Raw genomic sequence first — 22,471 nt, forward strand, 5'->3', positions numbered from 1 at the left:
AAACGAATCCTACTCTGATGAACTGACTTCTTTACCCACACCTGTTCATGAAGAAGTGAAAACCGTTGCTTATTTTTCACTACATCTAGACAACGATGCAACTTTACTTTCTCATTTGACATTGTACTCGAGCTATACAGCGTGTTGCTTCTAGGCAACAACCTAACATTTACACTATTACGTATCTGATCCATGTCAGATATTTGACAAAGTTTGAATTGGTTGTCGACTGCTTACACACCCCTCTCATTTCCTTATATCAAACAATACACCAAATCCATTTTAATCCTATATTCTTTTCTCTGATATCATACTATTTCCCACTTCACTCTTTTCCCCTTTTCTTCTCACAGACGGTCAAAGCCTTCAAATTGTCATCTACGAGCTGATGCCGCAACACATCATTTGGCATTGGCATGCTACAAAGTGGAAATATAGTGTTCACAAAGAATGTATGTAACAAAACAACCCGCATGATATTAGAGTATAGATTTAGATTATGTATCTATCTGTCTATCTATCTATCTATATGCCTACAAGCAGAAGCTTGTAGTTGTGTAGTACAAAACCTCACATGTTTCCAGCCATAAAATCATTTTCAAAAATAAACACAAGCCTCTAATCATTCCTACAAACATGAGGCATAAATTAACATTCTTTCAAGCCTACCTCTATAATCATACCATTCTGGTGTACAGTCAGAAGGCAAAAACAATATCTGAGGTTTCCACTGTAGATATACAAATGTAACCTAAGAATAAATTCAGTCAGTATAGGTAAGGGAAGCATCCTGCGTGCTCTCATCATTGTCTTCCTTCTCCGAGTTCTTCCTTTTGCACCAACAAAAGTACTCAGGAATCGGCCCATCTTTTCCAATAACCCAGCTATCAGCCGCAACATCAGCCAACGTCATCCTTTGTCTTGGGTCTGCAATTCCATTGGGGATTAACAAAGGAAATATAATGTCATGTAATATAAGAAAATGGTGAATGTCGTTTACCTTTGCAAAGTAGTCCTTCTATCAAGTTCTTCAACCGCGGATTCAGATCATTTGGGAGTACTATCAGAGTATTGACTATCTGGATTGAAAAAGAAAAAAAATGAGAAAATTTTGAAAATGCCATGTTTCCTTGTTTTTACACAATCTTTCCTTTTCTAGTTGGATATGCTTTCCTTATAGAAAACATGTTTCAAAAGAAGAATAAAAGCAAAACAATTCAAAATTAACAAAATCACATGCTCAAAATAAAAATAGAAAGCAAACGAAATTTCTTACTCTGTCATATGTATCTTGAAGTGTGTCACCAAGAAAAGGGTAATCACCCAATACCATACAGTATAAAGTAACTCCTACAGCCCATGTGTCAGCGGCTTTACCACTGTAAGTAATATCTAAAAACATATCAACAGACATAAAATAATTAGAACCTGCATTTCATAAACACCGTTCTCTAAAAAGTATTTTACAAGGATAAAATGAATATACCAACCTAAAATACATTCAGGTGCAGTGAAAACAGGAGTGCCAGGTGATCGTCGAAGCATATCATTATCATCCTACAAAATGCAAACAAAACAGGCTCCATATTAGTTCCAAGGACATCCTAATACCTGTCTAATATTACACACTTTATCAAAAGCTCTCTATGGAATGCGTCAAAAGGGGTGACGGTAACCATGTAACAAACAAAAGGAAAAAAATGATAATCATATTGCAAAATGATAAAGTCAAGGTGTTTCATTTCAGGTGTTATCAGAGTGCATCAATCAGCTTTCGTAGTTCCATATCATCCAGGTAAATCGGTAACCAAATAGGTAATCACATTTCTTATTTTTCAAAATGGTGTGCAATTTTGCACTATCACAAACAAAAAGTTTTGTCCTAAGCTGCAGTTGAAGATACACGATTGTCTAAGTAAAGTGGTAGCTTATGTTTTATTTCAAGTATTTACAATTTTACATTAACATTTAAAGGCTCGGTAGTTGCATTACCTCAAAAGCCTGGCTGACACTGAAATCCCCTATCTTCACTGTACCATGACGAGTAATCAACAGATTGTCAGGTTTGATATCCCCATGAACTATATTCTGCTTTCAAAAAAAAAAAAGAAAGTTAAAAATCACAGTAACATGAACAAACTATTTCAAAGCATTTAATGAATAAGAGGATGAGCATTTAACATAAACAATATGATGTTGTACAAGTTATTTTTGCATTTTATCTAGCATGAATATATAATATCATATATTTCCATTGATATGCAAAAGATGTGATTATGTGTACGTGCATGTGTGCGCAAGAGAGAGAGAGAGACTTAGTTAACATAACACATAAAAAGATTGGTAAAGAAATTTTACATGAGCATGGAGATACATTAATCCAGAAACTATGTCACGCAAGTATCTCCTAGCAGTCTCTTCACCTAAGCTACAAGCTCGACCTGAACCATCGCAAACCCATTTGTCTTCTACATATTCAAGTACTGTATGGAAAAGGAAATAAAAAAGCTAGTTAAGCATAGGAGCAAAAGGAGATTCTTGTTCGAGTAGCAGTCAATAACTAAACAACAGAACCAAGAAAGAAAAACTAAGCCAACAGTACCCATGTAGAAATTATCCGATTCTGGGTCATCAATCACTTCAATGAGATTAACTATATTAGGATGTTGCAGCATTTTCATAATGAAAACCTGAAAAGAAAATTTTTCTGTTAACAAACTACAGGGACAATAGCATAACATCTAGAACAATCAAGGTAGACAATGTAATATATCATATAAATACACAAACTAGAAGCAAAATAAGATGTGAATTCTTGGAAAAGGAATTTCCTTAAGGTAACACTTTGGTAAGGAAAGAATATGTATCCTTTCTAAAAGTTCCCTGCTATAGGAGGAGTTCCCATAAAGTTGCAAGTGTGAAGGAATATCCAATATATTTAACAAATTTGGCATGAAAATCTGAATCATATTTCCACTATCAATCCAGACTATGAAAAAAATCAAGATATAATGAAGAAATATACCTCACGAAGAACATCAGTCATGGCCGTTTCTGAGGGTGCAACTCGAAGCTTCAGTAAATGAGACTTATGAAAGGCCTATATTCAGAAGATTTTCAGATCATTAAGGAATTAGCAGCTATCAAAAGATTCAGAACACATTACAAATTAATAGCCATATTTTCCTACCATAAAGTAATCTGTCTTTCCAAACTGAAAAATAATCTTACCTTAATTGCATAATGTTTTCCATCGATGGAGCTTCGATAAAGAGCCTGCCAAACATTCATGGAAAGAGGGTCAGGAAAACTGTTTTCCTTGAGAGACAGTATACTAAATACTATGCTTACCACTTTCCCGTAGCTACCAGAACCAATCTTATACTCACGAACATACTCATTTACGGCCTTGTTTCCATTCTCATCCTGAACAGAATTATAAAAATAACTACTCAGATACAACATTATTAATAAAAAAACACAAACTTATATAGGAATAACTTTTTGTTCCAATTACCTCTGTGCGATCAATTTTGTGAGTTTCTTTAACAGGAAATTGTCTACAGATCATACCATTCTCTACTCTAAAAACCAAAATTTCCTCCGATCGCTTGGGACGACTTTGCTCCTCCTCATCATCTCCACTAGTGTTGTTAATAATCTCATCATTAAAGAAGGAATCTTCATCATCAAAATCAGTATCTAACAACAGCTCATGAGAGAGATTACTATTGTAGATGGTAGGCGTAACCTTTCGAGGGTTCCGTTTCTTCAAAAACCCGAAGCAGTTACAGGTCAAAATATCTCTCACATAAGAAAGAGTCTTATCTAACATCTTGAACTTAGACCTTAAGTTGATTGAAAAATCTTCCAGACAAAATAAAAAATTGCAAATCTGTACAAAAAATTTCATCATGTCAAAATCAATTACACATCAGAGACCGGTTTGAATAAACAACTTAACTAAGCACTCATTAAATAAGTGCTTATCTCTATAACAAAAGGTAAAATCAAGTCAAATTGTTTTCATATAACCTATAAGCTGTTTCCTTAAGCTATTCTAGAAAGCTTACGAAAGTAAACTAAAAACAGCTTATGGACATGTCATAAATTGTTTTCACAAGTAATCACACTAGTAGATATATTCAGATAAGTCAATCCAAACAGACCCTAATCTTCAAATTCTCTAACCTAATAAAAATTGATGAAACCTAAGATATTCATACCTGATTTAAGAGGTAGTAAGTAAGTGAGCTTGAAACCCTAATCAAGCTGCTATTCCAAAGGGTGCCATTGAGCTAAGTGGAGAAAACAGCAGACATGGAATCCAATACTAAAATTCACAGCCAACATTGTAATACCTCCAGTTTATAACATTTGCTGCAAATTCAGCTCACAGGAACACAATTCATTGACTTTTTCAATCAAAAGTAAAAAAAAATAAAAAATAAAAATTACACACACCCATTAAATAAAAAACAAATGGGTCAACATTGATAATAATAAAGATACCAAATTTACATAGAAAATTGAGAAAACATGAAGGAGAAACAAAAGTGATGGATAATTTACCTTGTTTTTTAGGGTGAAAATGATGAATTGGATTGGTTCTGTAAGCTGGGGTTGAGAAGAAGAAGAAGAAGAAGAAGAAAAGGTGGAATTTTTGTATGAATCTAAGGGTTTCTACTCTAATAGTGAGAGACTATAGAGTGAGAAACCCTAACTGAAATGAATTTGTAAATTGGAAACTGAATCTAGAAACGCTTAAATTTTTAATCTTTTTTGAATTTGACTGAATCTAGACAACCTAAAATGATGGAATAAATAAATTAATTCAAAGATGGGAGTATTAGTCAAAACATAATTAAAGTAAATAATAATAATTTAGGATTTAGGATTATGAATGAACTGAACTGAACTGAAATTCCTTCCGATCGGGAGAGAACTAATATACTCTACTCCCTCAGTTCCTCTCTTCCCGGGTAACATTCGTTTTTAGAGTTTGAGTTTGTTTTTATTTTTTTTATTTTTTTTTCTTTGTTTTTTATTTTATTTTTTATTTTTTGATAATTGAGTTTGTTTTATTTTATCATCATCTATTTGTTGTTAATTTATGGGTGGATTTGTTTAACCTTTACAAAAATGGTTTTTTTTTTCTTTTTTTCTTTTTAAGTAGCCTAGTGGCTAGAGTCTGATACATTTTTTTTTTTGAACCAAACAAATTTAATTCATATCATTAACTAATAAATGTTCAATACATAAGAAAATAATCTCAAATCTATGGAAACTAGCCAAAACATTGGCCACCCTAACAAAAGTCTGACACATTTAAATGTGGAGAAATGTGGAATTCAGGATTCAAACCCTGACTATTCCCATAATATTCCTAGTAGCTATCATTTGAGCTACACTTATGAGTAGAGTTATCAAAGGGGCTGACCCGGTCCGGCCTGGCCCGGCCTGGAGGGCTCAGGCCAAATAAAGGGGCCGACCTAGCTCGACCCATTAACTTCATGGCCCGTCCCGCTCATGTCGGCCCGATAAGCAAAAACCTACATGGTCCGATGGGTCCGATGGGTCGGCCCACTAATTTTCATAGTATTTTTTTTTGAAAAAAAAAAACATTTCACTAAATTTATGTTATATTTCTCATCTAAATCTTCAAGAAGGTAATTCGTATCCCTATATTTTCTCACATAATCTCCCAAACAAAAATATATTCCTCTTTATCCTCATCAAACAAACAAACAAATCTCTAACAAATAATCTCATTCTAATCCAATAAGTTTTTTGTCATATTATTATTATTACTACCAAAAAAATTCCAAGTTTTATATCTTTCATTCATCAATTGTAATTTAAGTAAAAAAAAAAGAATATAGAAAGAATATAAAATAAATACAATAAAAAGATGATAGGCTTAAAATAATCATATTCCAAGTTTTATATCCTTCGTTGTAATTTCACAAAAAAAATTAAAATAAAAAGATGATATGCTCAAAAATAGGAATAAAACAGATTATAGATAGGAACAAAACACAAATAATAAAAATAAAACAACAAAAATAATAAAAATAAAAATTATATATGAATTTATGCATAAAAAATAGACCAAAATATAACAATAAAAAGATTATAGAATTTTTTTAAATAATTTTTTTAATTCTTTAAGGGCCGGCCCAAAAGCCTGTGGGCCGACCCATGACGGCCCATGAAAAAACCTGACCCGATAAGGTCCGGCCCAATAAGGTCCAACCCCCTTTTTATGAAGTCGGGCCCATGTAAAAGAATAGGGCTAATGGGCCGGTCCGATAGCCCGGCCCTTTTTGACAGCTCTACTTATGTGACATAAAAATGGTTTTTTTTTGTTTTTCACCACTAGTTGAATCTGGTTTGAGGGTCAGTTCTGGCATCAAGTGGTTCCAGCCCCCTTCCGATCGCAATTGCAGAGACATAAAAATGGTTTTGTTTTGGAAAGATCTAGTGATTTTTTCTAAAAGATTTTTAAATAAATTTAAAGTTTTTATTATTGTAATTTTTATTTTTAATTTCAAACTCTTAAACTTCGGTTTCTTAGTTTTAAAGTATTGTAGATAGAAATTGGATATTGGAAATTGTGTTTTTTCATCCATCATCGTATCTGATCGATTGGATTGTCTAATATGGTTCGAGGGTCATTTTTGACATAAAGTGGTTCCAGTTCCCTCTCAATCACAATTGTGGGGATCGAACCGTGATATTCCCTACCAAATCCAGCGTCAACAAATGTGTTTCATTTATAAAAATGTGTTTCATTAATCTTTAATCATATCGATCTCTCTCTAAATAGATTATAGTCAACAAATAATAGTAATTGGAGGAAACTCAAATTCAAATTTTTAAATCGATCTCTCTCACATTCTGGTATTTGTTGTCAAATCACCGTTTTGGTGCTCGAATATGCAACTCACTGTCACATTAGTCCCTGATTGTATTAAAAGTGCAAACCAATCCTTAAATGTCTGTCTCTTTTCTTAATCGTTTTGGTCCTTGAATTTGTTTTTAGGTAGTCAATTTAGTGCTAGAATGTGTACTTTGTTGGTCAATTAGTCTATGAAATTACTATTAAATGAGAGGTTGCGGATGTATTTGCAATTTCGATACATTAGAAATATGAACCAATGTGAAAGTGAGTTATACTTTTAGTTAGTAAATATTAAACTGTTATCTGAAATTAAGTTAAATAAATAGAGATAAAATTTTTCCGAACATAAAATAGTGTTAGAACTATGGATATGGTAACTAGATGTCAAAACTGAAGCTTCAACATGTAGCTTCATGTTGAATGATGGTTAAGACTTTGAATGTGTAATGGAAGATGCACATAAACACGTGATTAGAAGTCTTAGCTCTTTCTTCTTCATTCATTCATGTTAACCTCTATACCTCTCTTCATTCATTTTATATTCTATCACAACCACACACACCAATCACCATGTAGCATATTTAGGTCATCGTCCTATACCCAGGAGTGGTTATGGTGCATAAGACATGTTTATGCACCATGCATAAATCCCAACATAATTGCTTCGTACACCCCAACCCATTTTGTCATACACCCCTCAACATAATTACTTCGTACACTCCAGCTCATTTCGTCATACACCCCCAACATAATTGCTTCGTACACCCCAACCATTTCGTCATACAACCCCCCCAACATAATTGTTTCGTACACCCAACCCATTACGCCATAAACCCCCAACATAATTGCTTCGTACACCCCAACCCATTTCGTCATACACCCCCCAAGCCCATCTCCAAAATAATTGCAACTAACAATTATCATTTCTAATTCACTTTTCTGTCCAAAATCACACCAACACCAATAACAACACGAAATCACCATGCATAAACATGTCTTATGTACCATAACCACTCACCATTCATCACCATCACAGAAATCATCATCACTGTCACTGAAATCATCATCATCGTCACTGAAATCATCATTCATCGTCATCACTGAGCTCATCACCATCGCCGGCCACATCACAACATCACGGGAATCATCATTCATCGCCAAGTTCGAGATTAGTGATTGAAAATGGTTTCTTAATAGTATATCAATTCTTCATAATAATTTCATCGTTCTTTTATTTTATTAGAACTCATTAGACAATTATTTTGGTTTCACATACAAGACTATCAAAACCATTAAACCACAATTATTTTGGTTTCAAAGTGATTTTGAAAAAACTAGACAACGACAGAAATTTGTTTTACAACGGAAGAAACAAAAGAGAGATGATGAGGCTTTACAAAAAAAGTGGTCACTGATTGATTGATTCACATTTGTTAATTGTTTTTATGTTATAAGTGTGTACTATAGTTTGTGAATAATGGTTTCAATGTTTATCACATTTGATCTTTTGTTTTATTACAAAACCATTAGACAATTATGTTGGTTTCACATAGAATACTATCAAAACCATTAAACCATACTTATGGTTTCATTAATAATCATTATTTAAAACCATTTAACAATATTATATATAGCTTCATTGCTAATTCATGTGCTTGACTAAACTCTTCTACAAGAAAATAATTTGTTGAGTATGTCTCATAGTTACGGAAAAAAGTTAGGACTGATTATGCCATTTGTTGTATCTCCTTTGAGGGTGATTAGACTCTTTTTTTCCTGCGTATGTATATTAATATATCAAATTTCACCTAAGTTGTTGTGGATTGGAGGTATGGCTTTATAACATTGGATTAGGTAGTGTTGTGTTCGATCATTCAAGGGATGAGCGGATGTAAACCCGTCGGTCCCCTTTTATTTATTTCAACAATTATGCTTCCCTCATTCTTCTCATCAGGCCTTGGATTCACCTCAATGTTGGAAAACAAAGCAATACAAACAAACATTAGAGTTGGAGGAATCATTGTTGTGGTTATTGTCGGAGGGAGAAGAAGAAAAGGAGAGGTGGCATTTGAGGGAAGAAGGTCGAGTGATTACGGCGGTTACGAGGGGGAAGGTTTGATAGGGTAGGGGTTAAGCGATTTGAAGTAATGAAGGAAGAAGACATGGTTGTGTTGAGATGAGGTCGCTGTACTGTAGAGTGTGAAGAAAAAGAAGGATAAATATGTGAGCTGAGAGGGGCTAGGATTATAACACGTGGAAACCAAATCTGATGGTTGTGAAGTCCTTATACACTATGCATAAGGAAATGGCTTATGCACCATAACTTTTGCCGGTTGTGTAAGGTATGAGACTTGTGGTTGAAATATGACTTATAAGAATTGACCAATACCACCTATAGAAACAAAATGCATCTTCTTTTAGCCATACCATAAGCACTTCATAGTTAAAGATTCTCGACTTAAAAGCCATTTTGAGATGGACGACCTTCTAGCTAGGAAGTTCTCATGAATTGTGAGAGTGAGGACAAAATAGGCTAAAAAGGACTCGTGTTAGTTTGTGAGTCAATCAGTAATATTTAAAAGTCGTTTAGAATGTTACAGTTCGTCACATTATCTGAATCTAGCTCTTTCTATTAAACTCAACCTCCATTGATAATTCATCTAGAGCATTTACTTCTAAAGCTTTTAATTTTCAATTGTTTACATTTCACATCGCACTTTTTACGTCAATTTAATTTTCTTGCAATTTTGATTTTATATTTATGTTTGTTCTTTTGAAATTCACAAGTCACAACCGAGCTCACACCCTTTTTCAAACCAAAATACTTTATAAAAACACACATGTACAAGTTGTCCAAATTACCAATTAACTTATTAACTTGTAATCGCACCGATTAATTACTTTTTCTTTAAAACATTTGTGATTGATTTAACACGACGATTAGAGTTAACTAAAAAACACCGTAAACATGCACATAGTCTATCAATCGTTAGTTGGTCCATTGGTGATTGACATTGAATTTGGTAGGGAGGAGATTGTAAACACTTTGATGCTTAGAACTGACCCATAAACCAAATTGGACAGTCCAGTGGACCGGATACTAGTGATGAAAGAAAACCCAAAATGCACATAGTCTATTTTTTTTCCCAAGCCTGTTCTTTTTCTTTGTAATGAACATCTGTAGTACACTTCTAAATTTCATATAGATAAAATAGAGAATCCCCTACTAAAGTAGTATTTATAAACAAAGAGAAATAGAATCCATTGGCTAGTTTGAATCTTTTGAATTAGTCTTCTAACCTTTTGACCACTTAAGCTTAGTTTGCAAAGGTCAACGGCTTTTCAGCTGCATCAACAACTGGTGGAGGTGTTCCTTATAAAAGAGTAAAAAACTAAACTAGTTCCTTATAAGATACTCTCAAATAGATCATATATTAATCTTTCAAATGATATGTTAGGTATTAAATAAGAATAAATAGATAAAATTAGAGAACAAATTGATACTAAATAAATTGTAAAATATAAAAACTTAAGTGATACTAAATTACTAATACTCCTTTGATTTTACCTCAAAAAAAAAAAATACTCCTTTGATTTTAAATATAAGTAAAAAATTACTTTTTAAATTCATAGTTTTTTTTGCTTATATTTAGAATCGAATGAGTAATATTATAAAGGACTAACTTAACATTTTAATAGTCAATTTTTTTTAAGTATTCATAAAATCATGAACTACCAATCGTTAGTTGGTTCAATGATAATTGACGCTGAACTTAGTAGGAAGAACCACAGTTCAATCTCGTGCAATTGCGATCGGGGGACTGAAACCACTGGATATTATAACTGATCATCGAACCAGATTAAACTTGCAGCGAAAGAAAGAAAAAAAATCATTAACTTATTTGAGAGTGTCTTATAAAAACATAGATTAATTTAATTGCTTATTTTAAAAATAAAAACTAATTTGATAGTGTATTCAAAATTCCAATATAAAACTCACATGCCATCAATTATTCAAGCTTCTTGTTCTCAACTTTACACATAAAAGCACGTTACTACAGCTAAATTGATTGCTTATGCTCTCAAGTCTCACCGTCAAAGGTTACAATATAAGAGAATATCTTAAGTCACAATCTACCAATCTAAATTTAGTTATGCGACATAATCGTAGTCATAAAGTTAACGAGTATCGTACTGTATAATTCAACCTCGGGATTAAATTAAGTTCCATTTTTAATGACTCTTTAATTTTTATTTTTAATGCCTTTATTTATGTACTTTTTAAAGTTGATAGCATTAGCACATAGATTGAGAAATCACAAATTGATACTCCACTAAAATATCTCTATTATAAAAAAATTGGGATTAAAATAGAAAATAGAAAATTTAAAGGGACTAAAATTTGAAATGTTGTTTTAGAGGGCTAAAAAAAATGAAAGTTGATATATCTAGAAGGATTAAAAACATATTTTACCCTAAAGTTATTAGTGAGACTCATCTAGTAAATTTTTATTAGGTGTTGAGTTAGAGGAATTTGGTGTCTATTAAGTGACATTAAAAAATTACAAAACAAGTAACGTTTCTTGTGCGGTTCACTTAGATGGTTAGACTTTTAAATGGAGAGTTCGATTATGGACACTCTTTTAGATGATAAAACGTTGAAATACATTTAATATGTTGTACATAAATTTGAATATGGAAAATACCTCTCATCATCACACTTAATGTGCGAGTAACATATGAGCTTATGGTCCCCATGAACTTAATTCAGTTGGTAGGAACATCGCATTATATATATGTAGGAGTTGGGGTTCGAACTCCGAACACTCCGCTTATTCAAAGGTAGAATTTTTAGCGTTAGGCTACTTAACATATATAGGCTATGATTAAGGAAGAACTTCTTTAAACATCAAGTTAGTGTGTTAATTAATTTGGTCAATATCAAGTTGGCATTTAAAATATTAAGCTTTGAATAGCCTTCATATCACTAAACCAAGCAACCACAAACGTACATATAGAAAAAGGATACAACCAAATCTTAAGCCTAAATTCAAGTCCTTCAACATGCATATACCAAATTCCCTATATATATTTTCTTCAATTCATGCACCTTTCCATCAATCTATATATCATCATCATTGAAGCAATTGAAAATCACTAAAAAAGTAACAAAAGATATATCATTAGAAAGTTCACCAAGATGGCTGGAAGAAAATGGAGCATCTTGGTGGCCTTAGTTATCATACTTATCTCTATGGATGCTGCCATTGCTCAAGGCCAAGGAAATGGTAACGGTAACGGAAACAATGGTAATGGTAATGGTAATAATAACGGTAACAATGGTAATGGTAAGGGAGATGATAAGGAAGAAGGGAAGAAGGAGAAGGAGAAGAAGGAGAAAAAGGAGAAAGAACCGAAAAAGAAGAAGAGTCCAAAAGAGGAATCGTCAAATTATCAACAGTTGCCGAATCTGCCATCAGGACAGGAGCGAGCGTTTTGCAAAGCAAACACTACTTGTCATTTCGCGACTCTTGTGTGTCCAGCCGAGTGCCAAACTAGGAAGCCAAAGAAGAACAAGAAGGCGAAAGGTTGTTTCATTGATTGCAGCAGCAAATGTGAAGCCACTTGCAAGTGTAAGTTTACATTTATATTCGTCTTTATAGTATAATATACGATTTGGATTCTCTGCATTCAAGCAATAACGCAGCTACCCTTCTGAATTGTTAGATTAAGATTGGACGATTCGTGCTCTAACTTTATATTTTGGACTTGACTTGTATACATGAATCATGACGACGTTATTGTTTCTTTTGCAGTTAGAAGAGCAAACTGTGACGGCTATGGTTCATTGTGCTATGATCCTCGATTTGTTGGTGGAGACGGTGTGATGTTCTATTTCCACGGAGCCAAGGGAAGAAACTTTGCCATAGTTTCAGATGACGAATTCCAAATCAACGCACACTTCATCGGTACTCGACCACAGGGAAGGACTCGCGACTACACATGGGTGCAAGCACTTTCTGTCATGTTCGATACACACACTCTTGTTATTGCAGCCAATAGAGTAACTCAATGGAATGACAATGTTGACTCTCTTACAGTAAAATGGGACGGTGAATCAGTAACCATTCCTACCGACGGTGACGCTGAATGGAAGATTACAACCGATGAAAGAGAAGTGGTTGTGGAGAGAACAGATGATACAAACAGTGTTAGAGTCACAGTTTCTGGTTTACTTGAAATGGACATTAGGGTAAGACCTATTGGAGAAAAAGAAAACAAAGCTCACAATTACCAATTACCATCAGATGATGCTTTTGCTCATTTGGAGACACAGTTCAAGTTTAAGAAACCTACAGATTTTATTGAAGGAGTTTTAGGTCAAACTTATAGGCCAAGTTATGTTAGTCCTGTGAAAAGAGGTGTTGCTATGCCAATGATGGGAGGAGAAGACAAGTACCAAACTCCATCTCTCTTTTCAACATCCTGCAAACTTTGCAGATTCCAAAGGCCTTCAACTAGCCAAGGACTAATTGCTCAATACTGATAATATTATTAATCATGAAAAATAAGAGATTCTTTGTGGTAGAATTTGTTACATGTTTTATTTTGGTTTCATTGTATTGTATTGTTTCTGGATAAATAAGGGCCTAAAATGTTGCCCATGATTGTTATTTTCGTCGATATTTGTTGTTAATTAATGTTAATGTCTTCTTTGTTTTGTATCATGAAGAATAATTTATTTTGATGTTTCGTTCCGTGACTGACCCACTCTTGTCCAACAAGAATGGAGGTTCAATTTGTTCAAAGAGGTACTTATTTCTTAATGAAAAAAGTTAATGCTTAAATATGTTTTTAGTCCTTACACATATGTAGCGTGCAAACCCTCACCACGGCCATCCAAGCTCTCACACTTTGATAAGACATATATGTAAGTGTAATACTAAGTGCTAACCTGATAGCATGTTGCACGGTACAACCATTGCAGAGGATCCAAATCCGCGAGGAACTTTTTTTTTAAGAAAAGTTGCAATTACTTGTAAATTAATCTGACTTGTCTTATAAGAAAAAGCTCAGTTGTTCATTTCATTGATTTGTGAGAATTGAGAACGACTTCTTGTATTGTAAGTTAGAAACCAAACTTTTGAGTAAAAATAGCATCATAATACATAGGCATATATTATAGATCACTTTTCTTCTTCTTTTTAAATCTTCTTTTATTGCAATCAACAATGCATTGTTTTGCATTTACATTCCCCTCTAGTTTACAACTATAATACCATTTTACTGGTGCTAATTAAGAATCATCTTGATCTTTTAGATGAGTCCTAGCTAAATACTAGGAAGGCTAGAGAAGCAACATGTCTATGTACAAGCAGCTTCAACAGCTAAACTCTTTGTTACTCCTCTACATGGATTTCCAAATGTATTGATTGATACTCCAATACTACAACTGCTTGATCCAATGCAGGCCTGTTAAATGTTCACCACATTCAGTTTAGCCCAAAACGCAATATAATCATCATATACACCGTCGGTGTTAAGATTGTTTTATATTGTCAATCAATCATAACCATCAGATCACTAAAAACGTTTTGACTTTAATAGTAACTAATTACTTCTAAAGTCAAACTTATGATTTGTTGACAGTGTAAATTTTTTTGCACGGATTGTATATAGAAACTAAACTCATATAATAATACCTTCTGCACAATGGATAAAGCCCTATTGCTATTGCAGTGTCCATGGTTGAAGTTTCCGCAAGTTCCAAGGGGAGTTCCAAAGCTTGCAAATTTAATGGAAGAGATCACCTGATTAGGATAAGGGCATTCGAGTGACAGTACAGGACCTACCTTTCTTACTGAATCTGTATCCGAATTCCACGTGTCTACAGGTGGAGGGTGAGATTCGGATACATGTGAACAAACACTTTCTATTTGTTTTGTAGCGAAAGATATTTTTGTAGGGTCGCCTCCGCTTTCCTCAAACAATACAAGAGTGTTGCTGTCTGGTTTCAACCATGACCGCGGTACATGATATCTGCAAGATCAGTGACTCAATGAGTATCTAAAAGGTTTGCTTTATTCAAACAATTACATATATCAATCAAAGCACATTAGTTTTCAGGTGCGATCATACCAGCATTAATTAATTTCTTTTCAAGTTCTTTCATGTAGAATAGAATATCAAACACTTACAATGTCTGTGATGGTTTTCCACAGTTCTTGAGACATTTGTTTGCAGAATAGGCTCCTCTATAATTGCATGAGTCGGTACAACCAGAATTTGGTGCGACATATGTTGGCCAATATCTCCCGATGCTCTGTCCGTTCACCCAAGCTTCGCCTTTTCCCATCCCCGTGAAGTCAATTGCAACCGGGTTACTGCCGGAGGGAGCAACAAAATTCGTCTGAAACAGCAAGTATCAACATTAGATAACTGTAGAAAAAGTCGAGTATTTTAATAAATGCTCTATTCATAATAAGATTACCTTGTACCAAGTCAAAGGTTGATTTGTAGGTAAGGTGGATTGTGAATTCCACTGTCCAACACTTCCACTAGACAGACCTAAATCTTCACCTTGAAGGCCAACCTGCATTCACACAAATACAGCGATGTAATCTACGACTTCAATAAAATTGAAAAATTGAATTCATTTCATTTGTATCTCTTCAGTTAGTTAATTCACCAAAACTCAAAAGGAGGAACAAAAACAGGCCTTAAGTTCCACTGAGACTAACCTGATATGTCCACGGCAGTGACGAGAGATCAGCGGTACTGCCATTTTTCGAAAATTTCAATATTACCGGACCAGTGATCCCCGCACCTACTGTGTCATAAAAAGCTCCATAGTTCTGCGGTGCATACAATTCACATTAGCTGATATATAGTAATGAGAAATGACAAGATGATGCATAATAAAACCAAGACATTGTTGTTGTAGTAGATGCTTAGTTATGTATTTTATAATCAAAAAATATATGAACCTGTAATCCCACTGTTAAACTCAGGAGATCGATCGTGTTCTTTCCAACTACAACTGTAATAGGGATGTCCACATTAACCTTAGCGTTTCCGCTGTTGCCTGCTTTACTCCCTGAAAAAAGTTCTCGGTTATAACATATCGAAATTTCATTACATAATTCATAAAATATTTCATTTGAAGTAAATAAAGATATATCATCTTTTAAAAAAAAATTCTTACCTGCAAGTTTCCCATTTATAAAAGCATGAAGGGCATGACCAAGGGATTCAATGTGAAGTACAGGTTGTTCACCGGCATCTTCTTCAGCAACAAGGCTTCGAAACAAATTGAAAAAGGTTAACATTGGCCGGAGATATACTCGTCAAAATAAAGCAATCTCAGTTCTCGATTATGGAAACTCATATACCTTAATGAGTACCACAAGTAGTCACTTCTATCAGCCGTCGTATTTATTTGCTCGAGTAGTCCAGGTTTTGCGAATGCATCAGCCTTTGAAATACCAACCGGTTCACTAATCCAACTCCATCCTGAACTTGAACCGTCCAAAGAATCAACCTCTTCTTTGGAGGATTCAGTTGCGAAACTCGAAATCATAGATGCAGAATTAATCTGTCGTACAATAAAACAGCTTAAGTTTATGCTACTTCTTGACCAAGAAAATAGAAGAAAAGATAACGACAGACCTTTGCAGTATTGAGTACAACATTCTTGCAGTCCGGTAAGATGCTCACAGACCATCCAGGCAAGTGATATGAATTTCCAGTAAAGGTAACCGTTGCATCAGACGTGCCGGTGTTGGCAAGGAAGGAAGCACATACAGATCCTGTCTTGTAAACTGCAGTCTGAGATTGAATAGTATATGTTAAGAAATATAGAAAAACAATTCATGTCACTGAGTAGCTTAAAAGTTAAACCACAAATTCAAAACTTAAAAGGGTCTCTTTCTACCTCTAGATTTGGACCAGGAGATGAAATTGTTGGATCAGTAGCTACCAGTGCTTCTTCACAAAGCTTTATGGCCTTATGCAAATCTTTAAGATGGCCCCATTTGGGCTGTCTAATAATTCCTGCATCAAGCAATGACGCATTTTATATTCTTCTATATATAAAATAATCGTATAATGTCGAGTTGCAATCCTTTTTATATGGAAGCAAGGTTAACTATTTTCTACATTTCTATACCAACAAAATAAATATGAGAGTTGAAAGATTGCATACCATACTCATCGATGGGTGCATCATAATCATAACTCGTAGAAATAAAAGGTCCACCGGTTGTTCGACCAAAGTTAGTCCCTCCATGGTACTATTTCGGAGCAAGAAACGAAAAAATGGTGTGGTATCAGTTGGTTTACTATATTGCTTAGTAACTTTGAGCTTAAATTACATGCAATATTGTCAAAATCATAGAAAACAGCAGCTTGTTCAAATTTTTCTATGCTGCAATGCTATAGCGCTGCAGCAGCCGTTATTTGACAGCATTTTGTACTAAATAGAATATCACGGAACAATAACAATTGGTTCAAATTTCGCTATCCTATAGTACCGCTATAGCTGTTATTTGACAATACTGACTATATGGGAGGTTATATTACCATGTAGTAATTTTGAAAAGTTCCACCCCGTTGAAAAAAACGTGCAACAGCAAATGCAAGATCTTCCACAGGTCTATAAGGTACAGCACCTCCAAATGCAAGAAACCTGTTGTTCAAAGAATTCAAAAGGTTACAAGACGGTAAAATTTGAATGGAAAAAGGGGATAGATAATCGATCATATCATATTTTGAGTAAGCAATTCAAATAACTAAATGATTTAAATAGAAAAAGGACACTATACTAACCATCCACTCCAATTCTCGGTCCACATTTTTGGTTTCTTGTCAGAGTTTGGCGTGAATTGATCGCAGTAAAAATCATTGCATGTGTTTATCTGTGAGCATAGAGAAAACCGAGTGATAATCACATAGCAAACTATTCTTTCGCGTTTTACTAAAAAGAAATAAGATAATCGAGTAAAACATAAACTGCATAAAACGGCGCAGATAACTAAAAGGATAAAACATACAATTGGATCAGGTGCATTTGCCTGCTGGCACATAACCCAAGGAACACCTGTATCAAGAGATGTAGCCATTGATGCTGCCCAATTGATGTAGGGCTTAGCCGCAGGACCATAGTGTGAATCGACGTCTCCATACTCGTTTTCAATCTGAAATAAAAAAGTATAAATTTTCAAATTAAGAATCTACCAAATTAAGAATCCACACCAGAATTGCCATGTACTAACCTGAGATAAAATAATTGGTCCACCTTGTGATGCATAGAGATTCTCTTGCTTCATTAAATCCACAATCTTCGCGGTAAATCGCTTCATTTCTGCCTTGAATGGTTCATTATCAGTTCTGAACTTAATTCCAGGAATAAAATGCAACCAAAGAGGGAAACCACTGTTTAAGAAGGAAAAAATAAATTAAAGTCAAGGATTAGATATGATTATGAAACTTTCCTTAATATATATTTTAAAGATCCAATTTTACCCGTAATTCCATTCAGCACACGCGTATGGACCGATCCGGAGATGAACATATAGACCTGCTGCTGCTACTGCTTTCACAAATCCAACCAAATCCCCCCTTCCTTCAAAATTATACTGCCAATGCAAAATATATATTCCATCATTAATTTGATGCCTTTTGAATAATTGAGAACTAGTCTTCACAAATTCATGCTTTTAAGTTCTAAGAAACTACTCCCTCCGTTCTCATATATAAACAAAGATTCTTTTTTCAGGTTCATTCAATAATTGATGTATCTGGTCCATAATATGAATCAGATACATCAGTTATTCAATATACCTGAAAACAAAATCTTTTATATATGAGACTAGAGAGAGTATCCAATAAACATCTCATTCTTAAAAGAACTATCTTTTATGCTTTTGAAGTTTGCAAAACTCACATAATGCAATGTAAGAGACAAAAAAAGGGAAGACAGAAGAACAATATGAAAATGGAAAAGATTAGAACCTGGCCTCGAACCGATTCATGTAAGTTCCAAAAAACATAAGTCTCAATCACATCAATTCCTCCATCTTTGGATTTCTGAATAAGGTCTGGCCACATCTACAATAACAAATACTACCATTGTTGATAATTAAGTTCAAACATCAAAGACAAATCCATTGAGGAGTGTATATTTACGAAGCACAGACACAAACTCCTGACACTACAGATAATAGTTTGAAAAATCAAAGTGATTAAATGTAACCATTTGTGTCGTGTCTTGTTGGTATCTGACACAGACACATATTCGGACACGACACTAAACATGACTCCTGACATTAGACACGTCTTCAATTTGAAGTGTATTTGTTAAACATGTGTATATACAGGAAAAAAAATGAAAGAGAAAGAAACCTGTGGAGTGCTACGAGGATAATGAATAGAACCAGAGATTAAGACCCTGCGTTTGCCATCAATGACCAATGCTCTATGATCATAGGTAACATTGGAACAAAAAGAAGCAAGTACATAAACACCAAGAAACCAAACCAAACCCAACACAATTTGTGTCACTCTCATAATTACTATTTTTTGAAGTTTAGAAACAAAAACAAACACAAGTAAATGAAAGAATGATTCCACCTTTGTTCTTGCTTCTTGTATTTAAAGGCCTAAAGTTGTGTTTTTAAGACACATTTATCTTTAAGTAAATGCAATAAAAATATCCACAACTCATATCTCAACTGATAATAAATGTCGAAATTGTTAGATCGAAAGTCATGATTGGGGGTTCGAACTCCAGCTCTTCCATTTATGTGCGTGAGTTTATAATGATTTTGATAGAGATTGGGTTTGAGACACACTTGAGGAGAAAACAACAAAAATAAATATTAAATGAGGTTGCTTTCTATAGCCGTCGCCCCCACCTTAACCTAGTTTTTTTCTTCTTGATCTATCAAGGAGGGGTGGTTTTAGGGTCAATTTTTGACTCAAAATCACCCCTCATAATTGTTTTTCTTTTTCTTCTTTATTTAAATAAGTGATCTTCACGTTGATCAAGTTTTTCTTTTGTGTTTTCTTTTCTGTGATTTCGCCGTCTGAGTGCGGCGTTGTGTTGTTCGTCGTCTTGTGCGACGTTTTTGTTATCTCGTATTGCGCGGTGTTCATTTGATTTCTATTGAAAAGATCGACTTCAGTCAATTACAGATTCAACCAATGATTTGGGCTTCAACGCTGCAGATCCGGAGGCATGGATACTTCGGTGACTTTAACTTTATCATATTATTTGTCGTAGGCATTTTGCCGTTGTATGCTATTAACTCGGATGTTGTGAGTTTTGTTCGCAGATTCATCCTTTACGTTTTTAGCGATGTTGATTATGTGGTTGTATTTGATGTAATCTATCAATTTGAATGAATGAATATCATTTTGTTATTGTCAAAAAAAAATGAGGTTGCTTTCTTAATACAAAAATAAAATAAAAATGACAAAAAAATGTTGCTTTCTTGGTACAAAAATAAAATCTTGCACGAGAATGCCTCGCAAGTTGGATTTATTGATCAGTTTGTGGTGTCTTTTTTATCATCACATGCGTGTAAGTGTAAGAGGTTGTTGCTTAACCGCTTTGTGAAAAAGATAACTATGGAATTAAAAGTGATTGTAGCTTCAAATTCATATAAAACTTGGAGAGTGGGAACAGAATCATACCAAATGAGAGAAGAGAAAGCTAATTAAATACATAAGTTTTTCCATTTATTTTCATTTCACTAAGGTATTATCGCATAATTGTAACGAATTTTAACTTAATTTTTTTAAGTAAAAAAAAAAGAAACTTAATTGTTTAATCAAAATTTAAATAATATTATAAAAAAGATACAATTTTAAATGTAATAGTTTAAATGAGTAGTATAATAAAAAACACTGCTACACCGGACAAAATATTCCTTTTATATTTAAGTAATAGATTTTTAGGTTGAGCAGTAAAGTTATGGTCTATATAAATCCAACCCAATTAAGAAAGTCTATATTATTAAACTGAATATTTTTGTTCGAATGTGAACTCGAAATCTTCTACAATTGTGTATGTAAATTTTAAGTGGTGTTTACTAATTGAAAATCCGACTCATTTAAAGTGCGAAATTCACTTTAAAGTGTAAAGTGAATAATTTTAACAATTGATAACAAATTAAAGGTATATATTACAGGTATACCATAACAAAATCATGAGTTTGTTTTTTTTTTTTTTACAAAAAAAATCATGAGTTTGTTAAAACAACAAACTTAATTTTTTTACTTGTAACTTTATAAAAACTAGTGGTCAGACTCTCTGTGTCTATTATGTAAATTTATGTCAAAAAAGAAATGCATGTCTCATGTTATGCTGGGTTTGTTAATAAAAGATTTTTGCTGCTCAAAAAATAAAAAGATATGCTTTATGTTATGGTGAGTTTGTTAATAAAAGTTTTTTGCTGCTAAAAAAACAATCAAGGGTATTGTTGGTATTATAAAAAGTTCACACTAAAAATTTGTGTATCCTCTTTATTCATAGGTGGTAAATTTTTTAATAAAAGTTTTTTGCTGCTAAAAAAAAGTTAAGGGTATTGTTGGTATTATGAAAAGTCCACACCAATTTTTTTTGTATTAAATTCTCTTTATATTTTTTTGTTAATTTCCCATTTTTGGGGTGGTCGTGACCCACCACAACCACCCCTAGTTCCGCCACTAACATATGGAGTATTTTTTAAAGTAGTTTAATGGTTAAAGAATAATGCTAGCAACACACTCTTTAACAAACACACTCCAACACACTCTTTTTTATTGGTTGAAATTCACATGGGTCTCATAAAAAAATCTGGACTCATATAACTTTTATGGGACCCATATAAATTTTAACCAATAGAAGAGAATGTGTTAGAGTGTGTTTGTTAAAGAGTGTGTTGCTAGCACTCCTCATGGTTAAAATTTCATCATTTAAAGTGAATAAGTAAGAATATCAAAATTTAAACCCTGATCACTATGAGTGCATTTGATCGGCTAAGAAATAAGAGGCTGAACAGTACAACTACAACAGTACTCTGTTTGAGATTTTAAAACTGTTTTTGGTATTGGACAAACTGTAGGTCAAGGGACGGTACAAAAACTGAAATTTTTGTTCCTCACTGAACCACGAGACAACTTTGTGTCTTCTGCACAAGTTGTCTAAAATATCAAAATAACATTGTGTCCAACAAACATTATACAACACAAAATTTGTTCAATACATTAAACATTTGTTCTATATTACTTTGTCTTGTCATGTATTGTTTTGTCCAATACTTTACATATAAAATAAACTCGTACATATTATGTGCAATATTTATGTCAACTAAGTTATGCTAACGTGATTAATACATGGGGTTTTTATTTTCCGTATAGTAGGGCACGGCACGTCTAATAATAGTATATATGGTAACAATACTATAAAGTATGTAACCGAAAGAAAAATGAAAAAAAATTGTCAGTGTCATCGTCGTCTTCCTCAGATCTGGTGCTGTCTTCTTCCTATGATTCTTGCCTACCCGGTCACTGTTTTTGTCTCAT

At 33.6% G+C, this 22,471-nt stretch overlaps 3 protein-coding genes across 5 annotated transcripts; 1 reads left to right on the top strand and 2 right to left on the bottom strand.

Moving 5' to 3' along the window:
* Positions 1–457: 457 nt before the first annotated feature.
* Positions 458–5,011, bottom strand: LOC123919972 (serine/threonine-protein kinase GRIK1-like). Of its 2 annotated transcripts, XM_045972039.1 has the most exons (13): positions 4,573–5,011; positions 4,227–4,380; positions 3,518–3,895; positions 3,352–3,426; positions 3,232–3,276; positions 3,026–3,100; positions 2,603–2,690; positions 2,359–2,483; positions 1,993–2,088; positions 1,491–1,557; positions 1,277–1,392; positions 1,001–1,079; positions 458–927 (listed from the first exon to the last, which is right to left on the bottom strand). In XM_045972039.1, the coding sequence occupies exons 3-13, from the start codon at positions 3,833–3,835 to the stop codon at positions 764–766; spliced, it is 1,248 nt and encodes a 415-aa protein (XP_045827995.1). In that variant the 5' UTR covers positions 3,836–3,895; positions 4,227–4,380; positions 4,573–5,011; the 3' UTR covers positions 458–763. The 2 variants fall into 2 exon arrangements, with proteins under 2 accessions (XP_045827995.1, XP_045827994.1); XM_045972038.1 differs by having other exon boundaries at positions 3,232–3,426; positions 4,573–5,001.
* Positions 5,012–11,992: 6,981 nt separating this feature from the next.
* LOC123919973 lies at positions 11,993–13,627 on the top strand. The gene is made up of 2 exons (XM_045972040.1): positions 11,993–12,537; positions 12,721–13,627. Exons 1-2 carry the CDS (start codon positions 12,105–12,107, stop codon positions 13,449–13,451), a joined length of 1,164 nt encoding a protein of 387 aa, XP_045827996.1. The 5' UTR covers positions 11,993–12,104; the 3' UTR covers positions 13,452–13,627.
* A 468-nt stretch (positions 13,628–14,095) lies between these two features.
* LOC123919970 (beta-galactosidase 8-like) lies at positions 14,096–19,751 on the bottom strand. 2 transcript variants are annotated; one of them, XM_045972036.1, is made up of 18 exons: positions 19,307–19,751; positions 18,917–19,012; positions 18,428–18,540; positions 18,178–18,337; positions 17,956–18,099; positions 17,732–17,820; positions 17,486–17,591; positions 17,109–17,196; positions 16,839–16,957; positions 16,574–16,732; positions 16,297–16,499; positions 16,110–16,204; positions 15,892–16,001; positions 15,646–15,759; positions 15,396–15,497; positions 15,103–15,314; positions 14,608–14,944; positions 14,096–14,377 (listed from the first exon to the last, which is right to left on the bottom strand). In XM_045972036.1, the coding sequence occupies exons 1-18, from the start codon at positions 19,469–19,471 to the stop codon at positions 14,270–14,272; spliced, it is 2,520 nt and encodes an 839-aa protein (XP_045827992.1). In that variant the 5' UTR covers positions 19,472–19,751; the 3' UTR covers positions 14,096–14,269. The 2 variants fall into 2 exon arrangements, with proteins under 2 accessions (XP_045827992.1, XP_045827991.1); XM_045972035.1 differs by having other exon boundaries at positions 17,732–18,099; positions 19,307–19,525.
* Between the last annotated feature and the right edge of the window lie 2,720 nt (positions 19,752–22,471).

Source organism: Trifolium pratense, linkage group LG4, assembly GCF_020283565.1.
Source record: "Trifolium pratense cultivar HEN17-A07 linkage group LG4, ARS_RC_1.1, whole genome shotgun sequence".
Classification (NCBI taxonomy): domain Eukaryota; kingdom Viridiplantae; phylum Streptophyta; class Magnoliopsida; order Fabales; family Fabaceae; genus Trifolium; species Trifolium pratense.